The sequence below is a fragment of the Mobula hypostoma genome, chromosome 1, assembly GCF_963921235.1.
Source record: "Mobula hypostoma chromosome 1, sMobHyp1.1, whole genome shotgun sequence".
In the NCBI taxonomy this organism is placed as follows: domain Eukaryota; kingdom Metazoa; phylum Chordata; class Chondrichthyes; order Myliobatiformes; family Myliobatidae; genus Mobula; species Mobula hypostoma.
The window spans coordinates 254,708,287-254,734,735 of NC_086097.1; the positions used below are offsets into that span (position 1 = coordinate 254,708,287).

The window sequence follows — 26,449 nt, forward strand, 5'->3', positions numbered from 1 at the left end:
TCGCTGTCAGCTTCTCCCCCAGCAGAGCAGGGCGGATGGTGTTGAACGCATTGGAGAAGTCAAAAAACATGACCCTCACAGTGCTCGCTGGCTTGAGACGATGGCATCCTCAACTCCTAGTCAGAGCTGGTAGGCGAACTGGAGAGGATCTAAATGTGACCTGACCATAGGCCGGAGCAGCTCCAGAACAAGTCTGTCCAGGGTCTTCATGATGTGGGAGGTCAATGCCACCGGTCTGTAGTGATTGAGGCCGCTGGGGCGTGGCGTCTTCGGCACAGGGACGAGGCAGGACATCTTCCACAGTACAGGAACCCTCTGGAGCCTCAGGCTCAAGTTGAATACAAAGTTTGCAGATGATACAAAGATGAGTGGAGGGGCAAACAACAGGAATTCTGCAGATGCTGGAAATTCAAGCAACACACATCAAAGTTGCTGGTGAACGCAGCAGGCAACACTTCACCTGTGAGTCGGCTGGGGTGATATACTGTGTCCGGTGCTCCCAATGTGGCCTTTTATATATTGGCGAGACCCGACGCAGACTGGGAGACCGCTTTGCTGAACATCTACGCTCTGTCCGCCAGAGAAAGCAGGATCTACCAGTGGCCACACATTTTAATTCCACATCCCATTCCCATTCTGACATGTCTATCCACGGCCTCCTCTACTGTAAAGATGAAGCCACACTCAGGTTGGAGGAACAACACCTTATATTCCGTCTGGGTAGCCTCCAACCTGATGGCATGAACACTGACTTCTCTAACTTCCGCTAATGCCCCACCTCCCCCTCGTACCCCATCTGTTACTCATTTTTATGCACACATTCTTTCTCTCACTCTCCTTTTTCTCCCTCTGTCCCTCTGAATATACCTCTTGCCCATCCTCTGGGTCCCCCCCCCTTTGTCTTTCTTCCCGGGCCTCCTGTCCCATGATCCTCTCATATCCCCTTTTGCCAATCACCTGTCCAGCTCTCGGCTCTATCCCTCCCCCTCCTGTCTTCTATCATTTTGGATCTCCCCCTCCCCCTCCAACTTTCAAATCCCTTACTCACTCTTCCTTCAGTTAGTCCTGACGAAGGGTCTCGGCCTGAAACGTCGACTGCACCTCTTCCTATAGATGCTGCTTGGCCTGCTGCGTTCACCAGCAACTTTGATGTGTGTTGAGTGGAGGGCAGGTAGTTTTGAGGAAGTAGAGAGGACTTAGATTTGGAGATTGGACAAAAAGTGGCAGATGTAATACAGTGTCAGAAAGTGTCATGTACTTTGGCAGAGGAAATGAAAGGGTTGACTATTCTCTAAATGGAGAACAAATATAAAAAATGAGGCATGTTTGGATTTGGGAGAGCTTGTGCAGGATTCCCTAAAGGTTAATTTGTAGGTTGAGTCTGTGGTAAGGAAGGCAAATGAAATGTTAGCATTCATTTTAAGGGGACTAGAATATAAAAGCAAGGATATAATTTTGAGACTTGATAAAGCTGAGGCCTCACCTGGAGTATTGTGAGCAGTTTTGGGCCCCTTATGGATGTGCTGAAATTGAAGAGGGTTTAAAGGAGGTTCACGAAAATGATTCCAGGTTTGAAAGTCTTGTCATATCAAATGATGGCTCTAGGCCTGTATTCACTGGAATTCAGAAGAATGAGGGGTGACCTCATTGATACCTATCAAATGGTGAAAGGCCTTGATAGAGTGGATGTGGAGAGGATGCTTCCCATGGTGGGAGAGTCTAAGACCAGAGGACACAGTCTCAGAATAGAGGGGTGAGCTTTTAGAAAGTAAATGAGGAGGAATTTCTTTAGCCAGAGGGTGGTGAATCTGCGGAATTTTTTTGCTACAGGCAGATGTGGAGGCCAAGTCTTCATTTATATTGAAGGCAAAGGTTGATAGATTCTTGATTGGTCAGGGCATGAACAGTTACAGGGAGAAGGTGGGAGACTGGGGCTGAGAGGAAAAATTGGATCAGTCATAATGAAATGGCGGAGCAGACTCGATGGGCCACATGGCCTCATTGTGCTCCTATATCCTATGGTCTTCTGGCCTTAGCTTAGCCTGATGTTTTGACAGTTAAGAAGGCCTGATATGAGACCCTTCACGTCAATGTTTCTGAACTGGGTAAGGCCCGAAGGCTGATGAGCAAGGCAGGCTCAAGGCTGGTGAAACAAAGGATCATCTGTTCAAGTGGATTCACATGACCACGTTTATTCTTGTTGCTTAACAAGAATTAATTTTGGCACTGGCATTTCTTGGCCTTTGTGTGGCACAACACCATATTTCACTGAGCAGAAGTCCTGCACATTCCTTCAGAGTTAGATCAAATGGCACTGAGTTCCCATGTTAATCAGAAATTAGCCTGATGCCAGAAATCGCAGGAAAGCAGTGACTGAATAGAGCTATGTTGTGATTCTGCCTTCTCTAGTTCAACTCTCTTTCGTCTAGCACAGGAGTTTATTCTCAGCTTTTGGAATCTCGAGATCTTTTCTTTCTTTTTAAATCTTTTTATTGAATTAGTACACAAAAGGTAAAACATATAGCAACCAATACATTGTTACAATATAAATATACAAGTAATATTAATACAAAAAAACAATGCAAACTATGTAAGTTAGTTATAAAATAACAAGGTATATAGTTGTATACTAATTTTCCATATATATATCAATAAAGTAGAAAAAAAAAACCCCAAAAAAACCCACCGTGCAACTAACCTACAAAGCAAAGCAAAGCAATGGGCTAACTGGGTACAAAGTAGACTTAAACAGCTTAAACAATCACGTCCTCAAACCAGACCTCCACTAGTAAAAGATAAAATCCACGAAGGGAGTGTCTATATGATCAGAGAGAAAAAAAAAGTTACATTAAATGAAGATGTTGAATAAAAGATCTCCAGGTCTGTTCAAATTTAACTGAAGTATCATAAAGATTACTTCTGATTTTTTTCCAAATTTAGACAGTTTTTTTGAGAAAACCAAAAAAAAACGTAGTTGGGGCATTAATCTCCTTCCAATGTTGTAGAATATATCTTTTCGCCATTAAAGTAAGAAATGCAATCATTCTACGCGCTGAGGGGGATAAATTACTAGAGGTTTTAGGTAATCCAAAGATAGCAGTAATAGGATGGGGAGAAATATCACTATTCAAAACCTTTGAGATAATATTAAAAATGTCTTTCCAAAAAGTTTCCAGAGTAGGACAAGACCAAAACATATGGGTCAAGGAAGCAATCTCCCCATGACATCTATCACAAAAAAGGTTAATATTAGAGTAAAAACGAGTTAATTTATCTTTAGACATGTGTGCTCTATGGACAACTTTAAATTGAATCAAGGAGTGTTTGGAGCAGATAGAAGAAGTATTAACAAGTTGTAAAATATGAGCCCAACCTTCCGCCAGGATAGTAAGACCCAATTCCTTTTCCCAGTCAGTCCTAATCTTATCGAATGGAGCTATCCTAAGTTTCATGATAGTATTATAAATAATAGCTGTTACACCTTTCTGACATGGGTTAAGGTTAACGATAGTGTCTAAAATATTTGTAGGGGGTAACACCGGAAAGGAAGAAAGTATGGTACTTAGGAAATTTCTAACTTGCAAATATCTAAAAAAAAGTGTGTTCTTGGTAAATTGTATTTCACAAGATCACAAGACAAAGGAGCAGAAGTAGGCCATTCGGCCCATCGAGTCTGCTCTGCAGCTCCCCCATGAGCTAAACTATTCACCCATCTGGTTCCAATTTCTGGCTTTTTCCCCATATCCCTTGATACCCTGACTAATTAGATACCTGTCAATCTCCTCCTTAAACACCCTCAATGATCGGGCCTCCACAGCTGTATGTGGCAACGAATTCCACAAATCCACGACCCTCTGGCTAAAAAAATTTCTCCTCATCTCGTTTTAACTGGGTACCCTCTAATTCTAAGACTATGGCCTCTCGTCCTGGACTCACCCACCAAGGGAAACAACCTTTCCACATCTACTCTGTCCAACCCTTTCAACATTCGAAATGTTTCTATGAGATCCCCTCTCATAGATAACTGTTCAAAAGACATAAGGGAGCCATCTGAAAATAAGTCCAAAAACTGTGATATACCATTAGTCTTCCAAATTTGAAAGGCACGGTCCGTAGAGGAAGGGAGAAAGAATATATTGCCAATAATAGGAATCGCTAGCACAAATTGATTAAGATCAAAAAATTTTCGGAATTGAAACCACATGCGTAAGTGAATCTCGAGATCTGAAGGTCTCTGTTGGTTAGGGTTGACCATTGATGCTGCATGCTAGCTACCATGCACAAGCCAATATCCCAGCCAGGCCAGTATGATATGGAGCGCGAGCTGTTGCTCACACAGCAATCTCCCTCTTGCCACGCAGCCGATGCACCCAAAGAAACGGCAGAGACCATCACAATTTGGCACCAGTGGCATCGCAGAGCTGCCGGTCAGCATTGAACTCAACGTAGGTCTGCCTTAGGCTCTCCAATTCTGGATCTTTCCCCTCGGGGTTTACTGCTGGAGTCTTCCCCATGAGCGGGTATAGCTGCAAGGCATCGGAGCTTTGTGGTCACAGTTTTCCCTCTCCTAGATGAGCTGCCTGAAGTGACTGGTTTTAAGACGCCAGTAAACCGTCTTTGCCTCTACTCCTGTCGGTAGACACGGTCCTGCCAGGCCCAGTAGCTAGGCCACACGTGAAGGACAGGAGCTGTCAGAGGCTATTTGAGGCACACACCATTGGCAGCATTTAATAATGGGGAGCATAACAACTATTAAAGTACAGGCCATTACAAAGAAAAGCACTGACTGCCCTCTCTTTCTTCCTGGTTCTGCTGAAAACCTGAAAAACTAACTCTGCTTCTCTCCGCAGTGATGCTGCCTCACCTGCTAAATGTCTCCAGCATCTTGTGTTTTATTTTCCTCTTCCTGCCCATTCGGTGTTCCTCAGTCAACCAAGATGGATTGGCAGATTCGACTCAGTGGGACAAATGGCCTCATTTTGCTCCAGTGTCTTATGGCGTACACAATAACTGCTTTCTTACCACCGGGTTAGGGACTGCGCCTGCTTAGGGTTTAAGTATTTCAGTGCAACCGTTCAACAGTTCCCATCAGTCTGTTGTCGGAGCAGTGCTGCCAGGATAATCGAGGACACGACCCACCCAGCCAACACACTTCTCGTCCCTCTTCCCTCCGGGAGAAGGTTCAGGAGCTTGAAGACTCGTACGGCCAGATTTGGGAACAGCTTCTTTCCAACTGTGATAAGACTGCTGAACGGATCCTGACCCGGATCTGGGCCGTACCCTCCAAATATCCGGACCTGCCTCTCGGTTTTTTTTTTTGCACTACCTTACTTTCCATTTTTCTATTTTCTATTTATGATTTATAATTTAAATTTTTAATATTTACTATCGATTTGTAATCCAGGGAGCACGAAGTGCAGAATCAAATATCGCTATGATGATTGTATGTTCTAGTATCAATTGTTTGGCGACAATAAAGTATAAAGTATCAGTCTACAATAAAAAGGCATCCCTACCTCAGCCTGTGTCTGTTGTAGGATCTTCTGTGATTTAATGAAATAAGGATATGCTGATCTTGCTGTAGCTGGAAAAGGAAAGGTGCACTGTAATTCACCATTAACATGAGTGTAGGAAGTCAGAAGGAAATGACTGCACAAGATGTTTACGTACTCAGTACGGTTGCAAACAGCAGTGTGGTACTGATCAGTGCAGCAATCACTCCTCCGAGAAAGCACCTGGTTTTTTTACAAATATACAAAATGTTATTCAAATGACATGTTCGGGGGTTTACAAAACCGTTAACAATTTCAAATTAAAATACAGTTCCTATTGCCTATGAAACACTAAGTTCCCTGAGGGGCCCATTGTACTCATAATGACCACATGCTCCCTCTCTGAGGTCACCTGGGCATGAAAGGAACCCTGGAAGAAGGGCAGGTAGTTAGTTCGGGCAGCGCTCTCAACTACCCGTGACTCGGACTCATAACTGGCCATCTGGTCCAGGCCCAGGATCAGGACAAACAAGAGAGCCACACAGCGGCCCGCTTCCTCTCAATACTGAGTAACAGTGGAGCAGGAGTGGAGGATTGACGTGCAGCCAGAACGTCAGGAGCTGTCCCTTCAGATATTCAGAGGCTGCAACATCACACACCCGATGTACACATAGTACACATCTCTGCCTGGCCACAGAAAGGACGAGTGGACAGAGGGTCGGTAAACCGACTCAAATCTGTCACACATCACAGTGAGGATTAACAATGAAACTAAAATCAAGTCAGAACTTCCAGTCAATCTTAAAATGAGCAAACCTTGCGAATACAGTGATGGCGATGGAGAGGGCCAGAATTATCAGGTGGGAGAAGTAGTTCCTGATGGTTATTAAATCTGAAATAGAATCAAGAAACACCTTCTAATTAGTGATACAGCATTAATGGTTTGTTTAGTAAAAATGTGGCTAACTTAACTAGTAACACAATCAACTGTAGTTGCCATATATATTTACAATGTTGGATCCAACTGCTTAATTCTTAGATTAGACTGTTTAATTGTTATTTTCTTTGAAATTTAATAATTTATTATCTGCTTGTATTTTTTGGAAGTTTCGTATGAACTGAGTGGTTATGCAAAGTATGATTCTGGAAAGCTCTGGAAGCTTCTTTGCTCTATATTATTTGAGTGAGTGCTTTCCCATTGGTTAATTTGGTACTGCAGAATTTGAATAAGTGCTTTCTCATTGGTTAACTATTATCTAAAGACGCGAATGGAATTTTCCTTATCTCTGTAGTAGAAAAGTGTCTGCTCCATGCTGGGCGTTATCTTAGTCTCTTTGTCTTTAACCCCTCTGCTACCGGCTTCTGCTCCTTTTCTTTTGTTCTATCAACACTTAATACAATGATCATGAAGCAACAAGATTTGTGCCTCTTCCCTGATCTCTGAAAGAACCTTGTATTGAAATATTAGACCCAACATCCATTAGGTTGCTCAAAATCAATAAGACTAAAGGATTGATTGTGAACTTCATGGAGGGGAAGTCAACGGATCACACACCAGTCCAAATCCAGGGGTCATCAGTGGAAAGGGTGAGCAGTTCCAAGCTCCTGACTGTCATCACTTCTGAGGATCTGTCCTGCACCCAACACATTGATGCAATTACAAAGAAGGCATGGTGGCATCTGTTAGTTTCGTGAGACCATGGATCTGCGCCTGGAAGGTCTCCAGGGCACAGGCCTGGGCAAGGTTGTATGGAAGACTGGCAGCTGCCCATGCAGCGTCTCCCCTCTCCATGACACTGACGTTGTTCAAGGGAAGGGCAAGGGCCGATACAGCTTGGCACCAGTGTCGTCGCCGGAGTTGCCAGAACGAGGTTGCAGGCAACGTCGGACTGCCTTAGGGACTCCAGCTCCGGATTTGTCCTCAGGGTTTACTCCCGAAGCCTTTCCCATGAGTGAGTATGGCCGCAAGGCAGCGGAGGTTTGAAATCAGAGTTTTCCCTCTCTTAGATGGACTGCCTTCCCAGGCTGACGAGCTCCATCTACCCGAAAAGAAGGCATAACAGTGGCTATGTTTCATTACATGTTTGAGGAGAATTGGTATGTCACCAAAAACACTTGCAAGTTTCTACAGATGTACTGTGGAGAGAATTCTAACTGGTTTCATAACTGTCTGAAATGGGAGGGGGAAATGATGGTATTAAATGCTGAGCTATAGTCAATGAACAGCATCCTGACAGAGGTGTTTGTGTTGTCCAGGTGGTCTAAAGCCGTGTGGAGAGCCACTGAGCTTGCATCTGCCATTGAGCCATTCTGGTGATAGGCAAACTGCAGTGGGTCAGGTCCTTGCTGAGGCAGGAGTTCAGTCTAGTCATGACCAACCTCTCAAAGCATTTTATCCCTGTAGATATGAGTGGTACCGGGCGATTGTCATTAAGGCAGCCCACATTATTCTTCTTAGGCACTGGTTGCCTTTAAGTGGGAACTTCTGCCCATAGCAGGGAGAGGTTGAAAATGTCCTTGAATACTCCCACTAGTTGGTTGGCACAGGTTTTCAGAGCCTTACCAGGTACTCCATTGGGACTGTCCGCCTTGCGAGGGTTCACCCTCTTTAAAGACAGCCTAACATCGGCCTCTGAGACAGAGATCAGAGAGATCACATAAATACCAGCGTGTATTTACAATATAAACAACATTATAAAAAGTGGCTTAAAGTGTTTACAGTGAAGTGACAGGGGTAACAGATAGGGGGGGTTAGGAGTGGGTCAACTAGAACATTTGAATTAGTAAAACAAAATACAACAGAATGAATGATGATAATCAAAAAGATGATTATTCCTCACTTGATCTCACTACCAAACAGCCTGCCCAGGAACGGTTCACGCTTCTTACATCACTTACAGCTCATCTCACCTGGGCTATTTGTCGCATTATTGACGCAGTACTTTGCTGGTCGGATCTGGGAATGAGAAGGAAGATCCAAGAATCTTTGTGATCTGTCTATCAGTAGATCTTCAGTGGAGAAAACTTCAGCATCAATGAGAGGTTGAGCTTCTTCTAATAACCAAGATTTATCAGTCCTGGACAAATCCACACTACCTTGTCCTGTAATCACAAAGCATGTTCTAGCATTATAACCTTGTACACATCTTTATCTGTTAGATATTTAAAGATTTACACTCTCTTTTCTCACAATAGTACATTCTACTGGCAGGAAAAGAAAATGATGCAAGCACTGGTGTTCTCAGTTAAAAACAGAAAAGTCTAAATGAAAGTCATATCTATTTGTATAGGAAACAGTCAGCTAAGTATTTTCAGTACAGTCCCATTATCAACATCTTTGGATGCAAAATGTTTAAAATCAGAGAATCATTATGTTAGCCAAGTCTATACTGGCACTTTGTGGGCCAATTCAGTTGTCCCATTTTCTTGTACACCTGCAGGTAATCACCCCTCAAGTATCCATTCATAACTCTTTTCAATGTCTAGTTTGCTTTTTGCATCGACTTCACAGTCACCAGGTTGCAGATTCTAACCAATCATGTTAACTTTCTTCTCACTGATCTTTTTGTCTTTCATATACTGAAGTACAAGTTCAATTTGTTCCGACTTCAGCTCTGAACTCACTGGATGCGCTACCTTCCTGCTCTCACCTTCACTAGCTCGCGGCACTGCGAGTAATCCGCAGATTACCACCTTGGAAGTTCTGCTTCCCAACTCCAGACATTTAACGTGCAGGATCTCTGCCGCTCTGCTGCCTAGGTCATTGTCTTACATACAGATCAGATCATCACACAGTGCATTGAGGTAAAACGAGCAAAATGCTGCCACGGAGAATGGGAAGTGCAGACAAACAATGAGGTACAGGACAATTTGGCTGTTTAACTTTATCCCCAAGCACCACATCATTAGAAGATGTTGGATTTTGTGCAGCAGGAAAGGGAGTTCAAAAGAAGCAAGCTGGGGCAGTCGGGACATTCTGCATGCCACAGAATGTTGGATTGTGCAGAATCAGGCACTTGGCTAGGACCAATAAAAATAAGTTAGGTTTAAGCAGCGACCAATCCAACATGGAAGTTTGAGAGGAGGGTATTTCACTCAGGTCCACTGACCGAGCAGAAAAAGGGAGCAGTGAGTCGTGGCAGCATAGTTGACCATAAGACCTTAAGATACAGGATCAGAATTAGGCTATTTAGCCTATCATGTTTGCTCCACTATTTTGTCATGGCTGATCCAAATTTCTTCTCAGCCCCAATCTCCTGCCTTCTCCCCTTTCATTATTACAACTGGAAAAGTCATTAAAGTAAAGATGAAATACAAAAACAACAGGAATTCTGCAGATGCTGGAAATTCAAGCAACACACATAAAAGTTGCTGGTGAACGCAGCAGGCCAAGCAGCATCTCTAGGAAGAGGTACAGTCGACGTTTCAGGCCGAGACCCTTTGTCAGGACTAACTGAAGGAAGAGTGAGTAAGGGATTTGAAAGCTGGAGGGGGAGGGGGAGATCCAAAATGATAGGAGAAGACAGGAGGGGGAGGGATAGAGCCAAGAGCTGGAGAGGTGATAGGCAAAAGGGGATACGAGAGGATCATGGGACAGGAGGTCCGGGAAGAAAGACAAGGGGGGGGACCCAGAGGATGGGCAAGGGGTATATTCAGAGGGACAGAGGGAGAAAAAGGAGAGTGAGAGAAAGAATGTGTGTATAAAAATAAGTGTACAAGCAATAAGGAAAATGCTCAAACACTAAGATTGTATACATACCCGTACGAAAGGAATGGGTTGCACTTGAATCCAAGGGGGACTAATATTCTTGCGGGCAGATTTAATCGAGCTGTTGGGAGCAGTTTAACCTAATATTGCAGGGGGATGGAAACCAGTATGATAGAGCTGAGGATGAACCAGCAAGTTTGGAAGTTGATGATGGGTGTAGCATGAATGTATGGAAGGATGAGCCAATGATTGGGTACAAATGCAGGTGCAGCAAAGAGTTAAATTGTATCACAAAGGCAAAATTTAAAAGGGTAAAGAATATAGGACTGAAGGTGCTGTATTTAAATGCAAGTAGTGTTCAGAATAAGGTGGACAATGGAATTAAAGATCAGTCGGTATGACATTGTGGGCATCACTGAGTCATAGCCGAAAGAAGGCCAGAGTTGGGAGCTTAATATACTTCATATCAAAAGGACAGGCAGGAAGGCATAGGCAATGGTATGGCTCTGTTGGTAAGAAATGGAATTACATCTTTAGAAAGAGGTGACATAGGGTCAGAGAATGTTGAGCCTTTGTGGGTGGAGCTAAGAAACTGAAAGGCGCAAAAAACCATTATGGGAATCATATATAGGCCTCCAAATAGTAGCCAAGATGGGGAGTTGGGATTGCAAAGGGAGTTGGGAAAGGCATGTAATAAGATAATGACACGAATATAATGGGGGTCTTCAACATGCAAGGTGATTGGCTAAATCAGGTTGGTGTCGGATTGCAAGAGAGGGAATTTGTTGTGTGACGGGGTCCTGAAGTACCCATATGAACTGTGCTTTTGAAAAGAGAGAGAGAGAGTGTTGTGGAACACAGACACCTTGTTAAAAAAAGAGAGAGAGAGAGAGAGAGAGAGAGAGAGAGAGAGAGATGAAGACTGCTCACAGTTTATTTATATGTTCCACAAGGACACTGGCAGCTTCCGTGTTCTTACAGAGAGAGGAGGGAGAGGCTGCTTGACGGACAGCTGGTATTCAGCACAGTGAGATAAATAGAAGGTCAGCTGCTAGACCTGGAGACACATGGTTTTAGACACTGAATGAGCTTTGTTGTGCCCACAGAAAAGGTGGGTTTTGGAGGATCGATCAGTAGCTCTCGCAGTGTGAAAAGGGAGTGACTGGTGGGGAGTTATTTGTGGGTTAATAGCTCCACCACAGAAGAATGGTCCCCTTTGTGGTGGTCATAGTTGGTGACTTCTAAAGGATTTCGGAGGACAACGGGAAGATCAATGGCATCAGCTCACCTGAAGACTCAAATCTCTCCCTCTCTCTCTCTATCAGTACTCAAGTCAATACCACGAATTGAAGTGATCTTTACTCATCATCATAAGACTATCTATTTATCCCTAGACTTGAAGAAGCTTGGTTTTCATATATTTCCACACTTACTTGTATATATAATCATTGCTAACCTGTCTGATATCTCTGCATTTATATTACCATATTGCGTAGTTAGTAATAAATTCCATTAGTTAATAGCAATACTGGACTCCAAAGTGTTTTCTATCTCTGCTGGCTCTTTAACCTGTCACAGGGTACGTGACAGTTGAATGGCTACGAGATGGCTTTTTGCAGCAGTTTGTGCTTGAGCCTACTCAGGGAAAGGCTATCTTAGATTGGGTGTTGTGTAATAACCCAGATCTTAGTAGGGAACTTAACGTAAAAGAACCCACAGGAGGCAGTGATGATAACAATATTGAGTTCATATACAATTTGAGAGGTAGAAGCATAATTCACATATATCTGTATTGCAATGGAATAAAGGAAATTACAGAGGCATGAGAGAGGAGCTTGCCCAGGTGGATTGGAGGAGGATACTGGCAGGGATGACGGCAGAGCAGTGAAGGCTGAAGTTCCTGTGACTAGTTCACAAGACGCAGGATAGATATGTCAATAGAAGTTGTTCTCAAATGGCAGGGGTTGGCAACCATAGCTAACAAAGGAAGTTAAGGATTGTATAAAAGCCAAGGAAAGGGCATATAAGGCAGCAAAAATGAATGGGAAATTGGATGATTGGGAAGCTTTTAAAATCCAACAAAAGGCAACAAATAAAGCTACAAGAAAGGGGAGACTTCCGGTAGCGCTCATGGAGTGAAGTCGCGTTCTTGACTCGCTCCATTACCTCTGAGTTTTTTCTCTCTATGGTCAGCTATACTTTAATTAACTATTAAGGCATCAATTTTTACAATACTTTGAATTAAACTGAATTCTCTGACAATTGGATGATACTGAGATCGGCTATGTCTAAGAACGGGAAAGACGGCAAGGATGGTAAACCTCCGGTTAAACCGAAAGCTACGGATCTCCCTCCGACTGAATCACCGGTGACTTTGAAAGCGATATCGGAGTTAATTCAGAGGGAAATTTCAACCTCTGTTAGGGAGATGATTCGTACAGAAATTATGGGCTTTGTTAAAGACCTGATTCATACGGAAATCTCAACTAAGTTCCAGAAAATTGCCGATTTAATTGATAAGATGCAAACATGTATTGCGGAACATCAGTCGGCTATATCTGATCTTCAAAAATCCGCGCAACAAAGTGAGCTTAAGATGGGGAAAGTCGAAGAAACAATTAATGTAATGAAGAAGAAACTTGACTTTTTGACTTTTAAAAACTCTGACTTGGAATCTAGAATGCGACGGCAGAATTTACGAATGATTGGCGTCAGGGAAGCCGTGGAAGCTAACAACCCTATGAAATATTTCTCCCAACTTTTAAAAGATGCATTCCCTACTGTATTTCCTGACCAACCACCGCTACTGGATCGTGTTCACAGAATCCCATCATACTCGTCTAGGTCAGATAGACCGAGGCATGTTATCTTACGTTTTCATTACTTTCAAGACAAGGAGAGACTGTTTCGATTCGCTCGATCTAAAGGTTTCATTGATTTTTCGGATCTTAAGTTCCGATTCGTGGAAGATTTCAGTAAACCAATCTGGGACCAACGGGTCCGTTACAGATCCGTGATGTCGGAATTCTATAAGATGGATTTAAGACCAGCGCTGCTGTACCCTGCACGTCTAAGGATTCGCATGTTAGATGGAGCCCTTCGTTTTTTTGATTCTCCATCGGATGCCCAGAGTTATCTGGATCAACTTTCATCTTCAACATCTTAATTGTCTTTTTTTAAATTTTCTCCGTTGATCGGAGGCTGTGAATTGGTTGGTTTTAACTTTTCTGTGCCCTATTTGGGCAGAAAAGTTTACTTTCGATTTCTTAATATGGCTGCTAAACTTTCTTTTTAATGCGTCATTTCTTTCTTTTCCCAGGGGATTCTGAGTGGTTACTTCCCTTTTGTCATCTTACGTATTTCCTGTGCGGCCTTAAATTTTGTAGTTTTTTTTAAATTTTATTCTGTTTTGCTTTTTATAATCATTTTATGTTAATAATCCTATTTTTTTTTGTTGCTGTGTCTATTCATGAGTTTGAGGTTTATTGTGGTTTTTTTTTAATATATACTTTCCGGCTTTTGTTCTGTTCTGTGTGTATTTTAATTGAGCTAACTTTTTTTTACTTATTTTTTTACTGTTTTACAATTAGCTGACCCTTTTCATATTTATACCTTTTTTTTAGGGAGCGTATACCGGAAGTCATGGGGGTAGTTTTAGCGCTTGCTTCTTTCTGGCGGGTCTGCTTTAGATTTCGCCTTGAGGTCTTGGGGTGGGGGGTGGTGGGAGGGGCTTCACGTTTTAGTTTGTTTCTCTTTGGGCTATATACATTATTGAAGTATTGGTTGCGTCCTTTTCCCCGGTATCTTTTGTATGTTCTGTTTCCTCTCCGGGTTTGTGGGTCGCGCCTATTGTCAATCCTCCTTGTTATGGGTTGACTTTAGGATTTATGGAGTCTATTATTAATTTTGTCTCCTGGAATACTAATGGTCTTAATCATCCTATTAAAAGGAAAAAAGTTTTTAAAGTGTTCCGGAGACTTAAAGCACAAATTTTATTTTTACAAGAGACCCATGTACGGAGGGGGGACAGACTACGTTTTTTCAAATTCTGGAAGGGCCAACAATTTCATTCGAACTCCAATGCTAAGATTCGAGGCGTCTCTATTTTTATAGACTCCTCAGTTACTTTTATACAACAGGATATTATCTCTGATCCGAATGGTAGATTTTTACTGGTTAGTGGTTTACTATTTAATAAAAAAGTAGTTTTGGTTAATGTTTATGCTCCTAATATGGATTGTCCGGAATTTTATAAATCATTGTTTGATCAGTTTCCGAATTTGAACGAGTTTTCATTGATTTGGGGCGGAGATCTTAATACCTGTTTATCTCCAGCTTTGGACCGTTCGGCTCCTTTACGGACTTTACCTAATAAATCTGCAAATTTGATTAATTTTTTCCTTTCTGATTCTGGGTCGACGGACATTTGGCGTTTTCTGCATCCTCAGGAAAAAGATTTTTCCTTCTTTTCACATGTTCATCATTCCTATTCAAGAATTGATTATTTTTTCATTGATTCTCGTCTCATTCCTTCAGTGATTAAATGTGATTATGATTCTATAACCATTTCGGATCATGCTCCACTTAAGCTTTCTATTAAAATTATGGCCAATATACCAAACAATAGACAATGGCGTTTTAATTCGCTGTTGCTTCAGGACTCGGACTTTGTTAATTTTATGAATGAACAGATTGAGCTTTTTTTTACAATTAACCATACAGAAGATATTTCGGTTAACACTCTTTGGGACACTTTTAAAGCCTATATTCGGGGTCAGATTATTTCGTATTCCGTTGCTTTGAGGAAGAAACAGAAGCAGGAGGAGATGGCAATTGTGGACAAGATTAAAGAAATTGATAAGAAATATGTTATGGCTCCTTCTGAGGAGCTATACAAACAAAGAACTGAACTTCAAATGGAACACAGTTTACTACTCTCGTCCTCGATTGTAAACCAATTAAAGAAAACAAGAAGTGATTTTTATGTTCACAGTGATAAAATTGGCAAGCTGCTGGCTAATCAATTGAAATCTAATTATGTTAAATCTCAAATCAATCAGATTTATAACCAAAATGATCGATTGATATTGGATCATGTGGGGATTAATCAAACCTTTTGTGATTTTTATTCTTCTTTATATCAATCAGAGTCTCCTCGAGATTCTAAATATATGAATGATTTTTTAGATAAGTTAGACTTCCCTCAGATTTCACAGGATATGTCTTCTTTATTAGATACTTCCATTACAATGGATGAGATTAAGAATGTTATTTTTTCTATGAATCTGGGGAAAGCTCCTGGCCCTGATGGGTTTACCGTTGAATTTTATAAATGTTTTGCTTCTTTATTGATTCCTTGGCTCTATAAGGTTTTTGAGGCTTCTTTGAAACTTGGTAAACTTCCGGAATCTTTTAATAGAGCATCAATTTCTTTAATACTAAAGAAGGATAAAGACCCTGCTCAATGTGCATCTTATAGACCAATATCTTTATTAAATGTTGATTCTAAAGTTTTTTCTAAGTTATTAGCAAATAGACTAGAAAAAGTACTTCCTTCTATTATTTCGGAAGACCAAACGGGTTTTATTAAAGGTCGTTACTCTTTTTATAATATTCGTACATTGTTAAATATCGTTTATACTCCCTCACAAAATGTTCCTGAGTGTGTTATTTCTTTAGATGCCGAGAAAGCTTTTGATAGAGTAGAATGGCCTTATTTATTTAAGGTGCTTGAAATGTTTAATTTTAGCTTGAAATTTATATCCTGGATTAAACTGTTATATCACTCCCCTGTAGCCTCGGTTCGTACTAACTCCTTAAACTCACCTTTTTTTCCTCTCTTTCGTGGTACTCGACAAGGCTGTCCTCTTAGTCCCCTATTATTTGATATTGCATTAGAACCTCTTGCAATTGCTATTCGAGAATCTTCAAATATTACTGGGATAACTCGGGGATTAAAGTCCCATAAATTATCACTCTATGCTGATGATTTACTTTTATATATTTCTAATCCTGAGAGATCCATTCCTGCTGTTTTAGAGTTATTAGCACAATTTGGTCTTTTCTCAGGTTATAAATTAAATCTTAGTAAGAGTGAACTTTTTCCGATTAATAAACATCTTCCCTTAAATTATAAATTTCCATTTAAATTGATTAATAATTACTTTTCATATCTTGGGATTAAAATTACTTGTAAACATAAAGATTTATTTAAGACTAACTTTTTACCATTAATAGACCATATTACTCAACTTTCATCTAAATGGTTTCCCTTATATTTAACTTTGATTGGTCGTATTAATGCAGTTAAGATGTTTTTTTTGCCAAAATTTTTATATGTGTTTCAGGCATTACCAATTTTCGTTCCTAAATCTTTTTTTGATAAAGTTGACTCTAAAATTTCTTCATTTATTTGGCAGAATAAGAATCCGAGACTGGGTAAAATACATTTACAGAAAGCTAAGAGAGATGGAGGTTTAGCATTACCTAACTTTAGATTTTATTATTGGGCTATTAATATTCGACATATGAAATTTTGGTTACTTGACCGGGACATACTATCTATTCCTAAATGGGTAGCATTGGAATTACAATCTGTTCAGGGTTATACACTTGGTTCTATTTTAGGTTCCTCTCTTCCTTTTGATTCGAAACGCCTTAAGCAGGTCTCTAACCCGATAGTTAAATATGCTTTGCGCATTTGGTTTCAATTCAGAAAATTTTTTGATCTTAATCAATTCGGGTTAGCGATTCCTATTTTAGGCAACATATTTTTTCCTCCCTCTTTTACGGATCGCGCTTTTCAAACTTGGAAGACTAAGGGTATTTTACGGTTTTTGGATTTATTTTTAGATGGTTCCCTTATGTCTTTTGAACAATTATCTAATAAATATAACTTATCAAGAATACATTTTTTTAGATATTTACAAGTTAGAAATTTCCTAAGTACTATACTTTCTTCCTTTCCAATGCTTCCTCCTATATATATTTTAGATTCGATAATTAACCTTAATCCATGTCAGAAAGGTGCATCGGCTATGATTTATAATATTATTATGAAACTTAGGAAAGCTCCATTTGATAAGATTAGGGTAGATTGGGAACAGGAATTGGGGCTTACCATTTCTGTGGATGATTGGGGGCAGATTTTACAATTAGTTAATACTTCCTCTATTTGTGCTAAACATTCCCTAATTCAATTTAAAGTGGTTCATAGAGCACATATGTCCAAAGATAAGTTAGCGCGTTTTTACTCGCATATTAATCCTTTCTGTGATAGATGTTCGGGGCAGATAGCCTCTTTAACTCATATGTTTTGGTCTTGCCCTACTTTGGAAACTTTTTGGAGAGATATTTTCAATATTATTTCTAAGGTATTAAATATAGATATCTCTCCTCACCCTATTACTGCTATCTTTGGACTACCTAAAATTTCTAGTAATCTTTCCCCTTCAGCCCGTAGAATGATTGCATTTCTTACTTTAATGGCGAAAAGATGTATTTTACAACATTGGAAAGAGCTTAATGCTCCAACTACCTTTTTTTGGTTTTCTCAGACGATTTTATGTTTGAATCTGGAGAAAATTAGAAGTAACCTTTATGATTCTTCATTTAAATTTGAACAGATTTGGGGACCTTTTATTCGATATTTTCATTTAATGTAATATTTACCCTTCTTGTTTTTTTTTTCACTGTTTTAATGGAGGTCGGGATTGAGGACGTGATTTTAAGTTTAACTCTGTTTGGTTTCAAGTTAGCCCATTGCTTTGCTTTGCTTTTAGGTAGTTGCACGGTGGGTTTTTTTTTGGGGGGTTTTTTTTTCTTTTTTTTTCCATTGATATATATAAAATCTAGTATACTATTATGTTATCTTGGTTTCTTATGCTTAAATTACATTGTTTGTAGTATTTTCTTTTTGGTATTGTTATCTTTTGGAATTTTATTGTACTTTAACATTGTATTAATGTTTATATGGCTTACCTTTTTTGTATACTTACTCAATAAAAAGATTTAAAAAGAAATAAAGCTACAAGAAAGGAAAAGATGAAATATGAGGACAGACTAGCTAATAATATAAAGCAAGTTACCAAAAGTTGATTCAGTAATATAGAGTGCAAGGGTGGTGAGAGTTGATATTGGACCACTGGAAAATGATGCTGGTGAGGTAGTAATGGGGGACAAAGAAATGGCAGATAAAATTAATGAGTACTTTGTTTGGGTCTTCACTGGTAGTACACTAAAACACTAGTAGTGTGCCAGAGGTCCGTGAGGGTCAGGGAGCCATTGCTATTACAAAGGAAAAAGTGCTAGGCAAACTCAAAGGTCTTAAGGTGGATAAGTCACCTGGGCCAGATGGACTACATCCCAGAGTCCTGAGAGGGTTTGCTAAAGAGACAACGGATGTATTGGTCATGACCTTTCAAGAATCACTTGACTCTGGCATGGTCCCAGACGACTGGAAGATAGCAAATTTCACTCCACTCTTTAAGTTGCTGTGGGCAGAACTGAAAAAGTGTGTGCGAGCAAGGAGGCCTACAAACCTGACTCAGTTACACCAGTTCTGTCTGGAGGAATGGAACAAAATTCCAGCAACTTACTGTGAGAAGCTTGTGGAAGGCTACCCAAAATGTTTGACCCAAATTAAACAATTTAAAGGCAACGCTACAAAATACTAACAAAGTGCATGTAAACTTCTGACCCACTAGGAAAGTGATGAAAGAAATAAAAGCTGAAATAAATCATTCTCTCTACTATTATGCTGACATTTCACATTTTTAAAATAAAGTAGTGATCCTAACTGACCTAAGACAGGGAATGTTTTCTAGGATTAAATGTCAGGAATTGTGAAAAACTGAGTTTAAAAGTATTTGGCTAAGGTGTATGTAAACATCTGACTTCAACTGTATATGGCAAGAATGCAGGTCTGTGGGTTGAGTGGGATCTGGTATCAGCCATGATGGAATGGTGGATCAGATTTGCTGGGCTGAATGGCCTAATTCTGTTCCTATGTTTTACGGTCTTATGGTATCATCTCTCTATTTCTTCTACCAAATGTACTGCATTTGTCACCTCTTTGCCCTTTCTCTTAATCTTTCCAAATCCTTCTGTAGCACCTCTACTTCCTCAAAACTACCTGCCCCTCCACCTGCCTTGATATCGTCTGCAAACTTTGCAAAAAAGCTACCAATGCTCATCCAGATCATTGACATATAATGGAAAGATAATCAGTCCCAACACAGACCCCCATGTAACACCACTGGTCAGCTGTAGCCAAGCAGAAAAAGCTCCGTTTATTCCCACTTTTTACCTCCTGCCAATCAGCCGCTGCTTTATTCATGCCAGAATCTTACCTGTAATACCATGGCCTCATAGCAACCTCGTGTGTGGGACCTTGTAAAAGGCCTTCTGAAAATCCAAGTATAAAACATCAACCAATACTTCTTTGTCTAGCTTGCTATTTCTTCAAAGAATTACAACAGATTTGTCAAGCAAGATTTTCCCATGAGGAAACCAAGCTGACTATGACCTATTTTATCAGGTGCCTCCAAGTACCCTGAAACCTCATTCTTGATAATCGACTCCAACATCTTCGCAACCACTGAGGTCAGACTAACTGGCCTATAGTTTCATTTCTTCTGCCTCTCTCCCTTGAAGAGTGGAGTGACATTTGCAATTTTCCACTCTACCGGAACCATTCCAGAATCTAGTAGTAGAGCTTTGACCAGTGACTACTCCAGACAGTGGGAGTTTGAGAGGAGGGGATTTCACTCGGGTCCACTGCCCAAGGAGGAAAAGGGAGCAGTGTGTTGCGGCAGTGCAATAGAGTTTTGTCCAGTGACTTCTCAGACATCGGAAATTTGAGAGGAGGGGATTTCACTCAGGTCCACTGCTAAGTAAACAGAAGAGAGCAGCAGATCCCAGTGGTGTAGTAGATCTTTGACCAGCGACTAATCCGGACATCACAAGTCTGAGAGTAAGTGATTTCATTCAGGTTCACTGCAAGAGTAGAGAAAAGGATCAGAGGGTTGTGGAAGCGTAATAGAGATTTGATCAGTTTTTTCCCCCCACTGGGGTTGGGTGAAAGCAGAGCTGGAGGTCATGGGGAGGTCATGACAAGTTAGGCAAAAGCCAGCACGGTTTCCTTAAGGGAAAATCCTGCTTGACTAACCTAGTGTAATTGTTTGAGGAAAGGAGATGTAGTAGACGTGGTGTATTTGAATTTTCAGAAGGCCTTTGACAAGGTGCCACAAATGAGGCTGCTTAGCAAGAGCTCATGGAATTACAGGGAAGTTACTAGTGTGGGTGGAGCATTGGCTAGTCGGCAGAAAACAGAGTGGGAATAAATGGAAACACGAGGAATTCTGCAGATGCTGGAAATTCAAGCAACACACATCAAAGCTGCTGGTGAATGCAGCAGGCCAGTCAGCATCTCTAGGAAGAGGTACAGTCGACGTTTCAGGCCAAGACCCTTCATCAGGCCTAACTGAAAGAAGAGCTAGTAAGAGATTTGAAAGTGGGAGGGGGAGGGGGAGATCCAAAATGATAGAAGACAGGAGGGGGAGGGATGGAGCCAAGAGCTGGACAGGTGATTGGCAAAAGGAATATGAGAGGATCATGGGACAGGAGACCCAGGGAGAAGGAAAAGGGGGATGGGGGGAAAAACTCAGAGGACGGGCAAGGGGTATAGTCAGAGGGAGAAAAAGGAGAGAGAGAGAAAGAATGTGAGTACATAAATAAATAACGGATGGGGTATGAGGGGGAGGTAGGGTATTAGCGGTGGGTTTGATCCCACCACTAAGCACATCTTTCCCTCACCCCCCTCTGCTTTCCGCAGGGATCGCTCCCTACGCAACTCCCTTGTCCATTCGTCCCCCCCATTCCTCCCCACTGATCTCCCTCCTGGCACTTATCCTTGTAAGCGGAACAAGTGCTACATATGCCCTTACACTTCCTCCCTTACCACCATTCAGGGCCCCAGACAGTCCTTCCAGGTGAGACATTTCACCTGTGAGTCGGCTGGGGTGATATACTGCGTCCAGTGCTCCTGATGTGGCCTTCTATATATTGGCGAGACCCGACGCAGACTGGGAGATTGTTTTGCTGAACACCTATGCTCTGTCTGCCAGAGAAAGCAGGATCTCCCAGTGGCCACACATTTTAATTCCACGTCCCAGTCCCATTCTGATATGTCTATCCACGGCCTCCTCTACTGTAGAGATGAAGCCACACTCAGGTTGGAGGAACAACACCTTATATTCCGTCTGGGAGCCTCCAACCTGATGGCATGAACATTGACTTCTCAAACTTCTGCTAATGCCCCACCTCCCCCTCATACCCCATCCGTTATTTATTTATATACACACACACATTCTTTCTCTCTCTCTCCTTTTTCTCCGTCTGTCCCTCGGACTATACCCCTTGCCCATTCTCTGGGTTTTTCCCCCTCCCCCTTTTCTTTCTCCCTGGGCCTCCTGTCCCATGATCCTCTCATAGTCTTTTTGCCTATCACCTGTCCAGCTCTTGGCTCCATCCCTCCCCCTCCTGTCTTCTCCTATCATTTTTGATCTCCCCCTCCCACTTTCAAATCTCGTACTAGTTCTTCCTTCAGTTAGTCCTGACGAAGGGTCTTGGCCCGAAATGTCGACTGTACCTCTTCCTAGAGATGCTGCCTGGCCTGCTGCGTTCACCAGCAACTTTGATGTGTGTTGTGGGAATAAATGGATCCTATTTTGGCTGGCTGCCAGTTACCAGTGGAGTTCCACAGGGGTCAGTGTTGGGACCGCTATTTTTTACGATGTATGTCAATGATTTGGACTATGGGATTAATGGATTTGTGGCTAAATTTGCCAATGTTACAAAGATAGGTGGAGGAGCAGGTAGTGTTGAGGAAACAGGGAGCCTGCAGAGGGACTTAGATAGTTTAGGGGAATGGGAAAAGTGGCAAATGAAATACAATGTTGGAAAGTGTATGGTCATGCACTTTGGTGGAAGAAATAAATGGGCAGACTATTATTTAGATGGGGAGAGAATTCAAAATGCAGGGATACAAAGGGACTTCGGAGTCCTTGTGCAGGATACCCTAAAGGTTAACCTCCAGGTTGAATCGGTGGTGAAGAAGGCAAATGCAATGTTGGCATTCATTTCTGGAGGTATAGAATACAAGAGCAGGGATGTGATGTTGAGGCTCTATAAGGCACTGGTGAGACCACACTTGGAGTATTGTGTTCAGTTTTGGGCTCCTTATTTTAGAAAGGATACACTGACTGACATTGGAGAGGGTTCAGAGAAGATTCATGAGAATGATTCCAGGAATGAAAGGGTTACCGTATGAGGAACGTCTGGTAGCCCTTGGGCTGTATTCCCTGGAGTTCAGGAGAATGAAGGGGGATCTCATAGAAACATTCCAAATGTTAAAAGGCCTGAACAGATTAGATATGGCAAAGTTATTTCCCATGTTAGGGGATTCTAGGACAAGAGGGCATGACTTCAGGATTGAAGGACGTCCTTTTAGAACGGAGAAATTACTTTAGTCAGAGGGTGGTAAATCTGTGGAATTTGTTGCCACGAGTGACTGTGTAGGCCAAGTGGGCCAGATGGCCTACTTCTGCTTCTATAGCTTTTGGTCTTGTGGTCTGAATCATCCTGAGTGGTTGCATCATGGTCAGGTTGAATTTGAATGGGCAGGAATGCAAGAAGCTGCAAAGAGTATTGGATTCTGTCCAATACATCACAGGCACAAACCTCCCCACCATCAGTCGTCTCTGCAGGAAGCACTGCCTTAAGACGACAATACCCTTCTTCAAAGATCCCCACCACCCGGGCCATGTCATTTTCTGACAACCACCACCGGGCAGGAGGTACAAAAGCCTAAAACTTCACACCACCAGGTTCAGGAACAGTTACCTCCCTTCACCATTTGGTTCTTGAGCCAAGCTGTGCAACCCAAGTCACTACTGTGACCACTTTGGACTATAACGGGCTTGCTTTGCTCTGATTGTGTTTTATTTGAACAAAAATTATAATGTTTTTATGTTTTTCTTGTGAGTGCTGCTTATCGGATGCTCTGTGTCTAAGTGATCTGCGAGTAAGTTTTTCATTTCACCTGTACACACGTGTACTTGTGCAGATGACAATAACCTTGACTTTGAAATGGTGAAATTCCATACCGTACTTTTGGCTGTAGCTGGCGTCACAATCACTTCCCTCATCAATCCATGAGGATTCTGCAAGAGGATAACTGGCTCCACTGAAGAGTTGGCTGTTCAGCCATGAACCTGAGGAATCCATGGAAAAGAAGCTTGCAAACGATCGACGAGCCTTTCTCCTCCGTCGGAAAACTCTGCAGGATTGCAAAATCAGTTCCTTCAGCATAGGACTGGAGATGGAATAGGGTGTTAGATATCAGTTCCAATGCCCTGAGCCACTTCTACCGATGGATAAACACACACCTCAAATGTTCAAATGCAACCATATCCTACCCTCCAAACAAGAATTGATGAAAATTGAGGACCCCGAGGGTCCTGGACATGGGGATGCTTCGAGGACACTTCCCTCACTGGGAGGGCAGGAGATCCAGAACTGTGGCAAAAGTATGACATCAGAACAGAAATGGCTGGAACTTCTGGAAGCAATTTGGAAGGTACAGGATACATACATCTCAAAGAGAATTCTTTAGAAGTATTCTCAAGGCAAGATGACAACTGTGGCTAACAAGCGAAGTCAAAGCCAACATGAAAGCCAAATAGAGGGCACATGATAGAGCAAAAATTAGTAAGAAGTTAGAGGATTTGAAAGCTTTTAAATACCAAGAGAAGGCAACTTAAAAAGTCATTAAGAAGGTAAAGATGGAATATGAAAGCTAGCTAGCCATAATATTAGATCATAAGACCATAACACACAAGAACAGAATTAGGCCATTTTGCCCATCAAGTCTGCTCCATCATTTAATCATGGCTGAACCTTTTTTCCCCTTCTCAGCCCCAGTCCCCAGCTTTCTCCCCATAACCTTTGATGCTGTGTCCAGTCAAGAACCTATCAAGCTCTGCCTTAAATACACCCAATGACCTGGGCTCCACAGCTGCCTCTGGTAATAAATTCCACAAATTCACCACCCTCTGACTTATGTACCCTTAGGTCTCCCAGCTTTTTGAGCACCTTCTCCCTTGTAATAGTAACTGCACTCATTTCTGTTCCCTCACACCCTTCAACATCTGGCTGATCAATTGTGAAGATTGATGCAGAAAGAAGATACCAAAAGTTTCTTCAGATACACAAAGTGTCAGCACATCCTTACTTAAATAATGGGCCCATAACTGCTCACAATACACCAAGTGAGGCCTCACCAGTGCTTTATAATGCCTCAGCATCACATCCTTGTTGTTAATGTTCTACTCCTCTTGATATGATTGCTAACATTACATTTGCCTTCTTCACCACCAACTCAACCTGCAACTGAACCTGTAGGGAATCCTGCATATGGAATCCCAATTCCCTTTGCATCTCAGATTTTTGAGTTTTCTCCCCATTTAGAAAAGAGTCTATGCTTTTATTCCTTCTACTGAAGTGTACGACCCAGCACCTTGCAACACTGTACTCCAGCTGTCACTTCTTTGCCCGTCCTCCAAACTGTCCAAGTCTTTCTGCAGCCTCCTTGCTTCCTCAACTATAGCTGCCTCTCTATCCATCTTTGTATTGTTTCTATATTTGGGCACAAAGCTGCTAAATCCATCATCCATTGACATATACTGTTAAAAGAAGCGGTCCCAACATAGACCCCTGTGGAACAATAGTCACCAGCAGCCAATCAAAAAAGGCTCCCTTTCCTCTTGCCTCCTGCCAACCAGTTAATGCTTTATCCATGCTAGAGTCGTTCCTGTAATACCATGGGCTTGTAGGTTGATAAGCAGCCTCACGTGCATTATTTTATCAAAGGCCTCCTGAGAATACAAATACACAACATCCATTAATTCACCTTTGCCCGTCCTGCTTGTTATTTAGAAACATAGAAAACCTACAGCACAATACCGGCCCTTCGGCCGAACATGTACTTACTTTAGAAATTACCTAGGGTTACCCATAGCCCTCTATTTTTCTAAGCTCCATGTACCTATCCAGGAGTCTCTTAAAAGACCCTATCGTATCCACCTCCACCCGCGCCACCGGCAGCCCATTCCACACACTCACCACTCTCTGCATAAAAAACTTACACCTGACATCTCCTCTGTACCTACTTCCAATCATCTTAAAACTATGCCCTCTCGTGCTAGCCTTTTCAGCCCTGGGAAAATGCCTCTGACTATCCACACGATCAATGCCTCTCATCATCTTAAACACCTCTATCAGGTCACCTCTCATCCTCTGTCGCTCCAAGGAGAAAAGGCCGAGTTCACTCAACCTATTCTCATAAGGCATGCTCCCCAATCCAGGCAACATCCTTGTAAATCTCATCTGCACCCTTTCTATGATTTCCACATCCTTCCTGTAGTGAGGCGACCAGAACTGAGCACTGTACTTCAGGTGGGGTCTGACCATGGTCCTATATAGCTGCAACATTACCTCTCTGCTCTTAAATGCAATCCCACAATTGATGAAGGCCAATGCACCGTATGCCTTCTTAACCACAGAGTCAACCTGCGTAGCAGCCTTGAGCGTCCTATGGATTCGGACCCAAGATCCTTCTGATCCTCCACACTGCCAAGAGACTGACCATTAATACTATATTCTGCCATCATATTTGACCTACCAAATGAACCACCTCACACTTATCCGGGTTGAACTCCATCTGCCACTTCTCAGCACAGTTTTGCACCCGATCAATGTCTTGTTGTAACCTCTGACAGCCCTCCACACTATCCACAACACCCCCAACCTTTGTGTCATCAGCAAATTTACTAAACCATCCCTCCACTTCCTTATCCAGGTCATTTATAAAACTCACAATGAGTAGGGGTCCTGGAACAGATCCCTGATGCACACCACTGATCACCGGCCTCCATGCAGAATATGACCAATGCTGACCCGATTTCTTCAAAGTATTCTAACAAATTTGTCAGTCAGGATTTTAACTTGAGAAAACAATGCTGACTGCGGCCTATTTTATCATGTACCTCTAAGTACCCCAAAACCACATCCTTAACAATCGACTCTTAACATCTTCTCAACCACTGAGGTCAGACTAACTCATCTTTAGTTTCCTTTCTTCTGCCTCTCTCCCTTCTTGAGAAGTGGAATGACATTTGGCATTCTCCAG

At 41.9% G+C, this 26,449-nt stretch overlaps 1 protein-coding gene across 5 annotated transcripts in view; it reads right to left on the reverse strand.

Annotated features, from left to right (window-relative positions):
* The window catches only part of tmem71 (transmembrane protein 71), an 81,785-nt gene that overhangs the window by 13,191 nt on the left and 42,145 nt on the right, over positions 1-26,449 (reverse strand). For 3 of the 5 annotated variants that reach the window (XM_063067458.1, XM_063067465.1, XM_063067478.1), the window contains 6 exons: positions 23,367-23,539; positions 8,403-8,594; positions 8,056-8,124; positions 6,309-6,384; positions 5,671-5,735; positions 5,517-5,584 (listed from right to left, as the gene is read on the reverse strand). In XM_063067458.1, the coding sequence (XP_062923528.1) occupies positions 5,517-5,584; positions 5,671-5,735; positions 6,309-6,384; positions 8,056-8,124; positions 8,403-8,594; positions 23,367-23,539 (643 nt within the window). The remainder of the gene's footprint in view (positions 1-5,516; positions 5,585-5,670; positions 5,736-6,308; positions 6,385-8,055; positions 8,125-8,402; positions 8,595-23,366; positions 23,540-26,449) is intronic. The other 2 variants (XM_063067472.1, XM_063067486.1) reach the window with 2 other exon arrangements.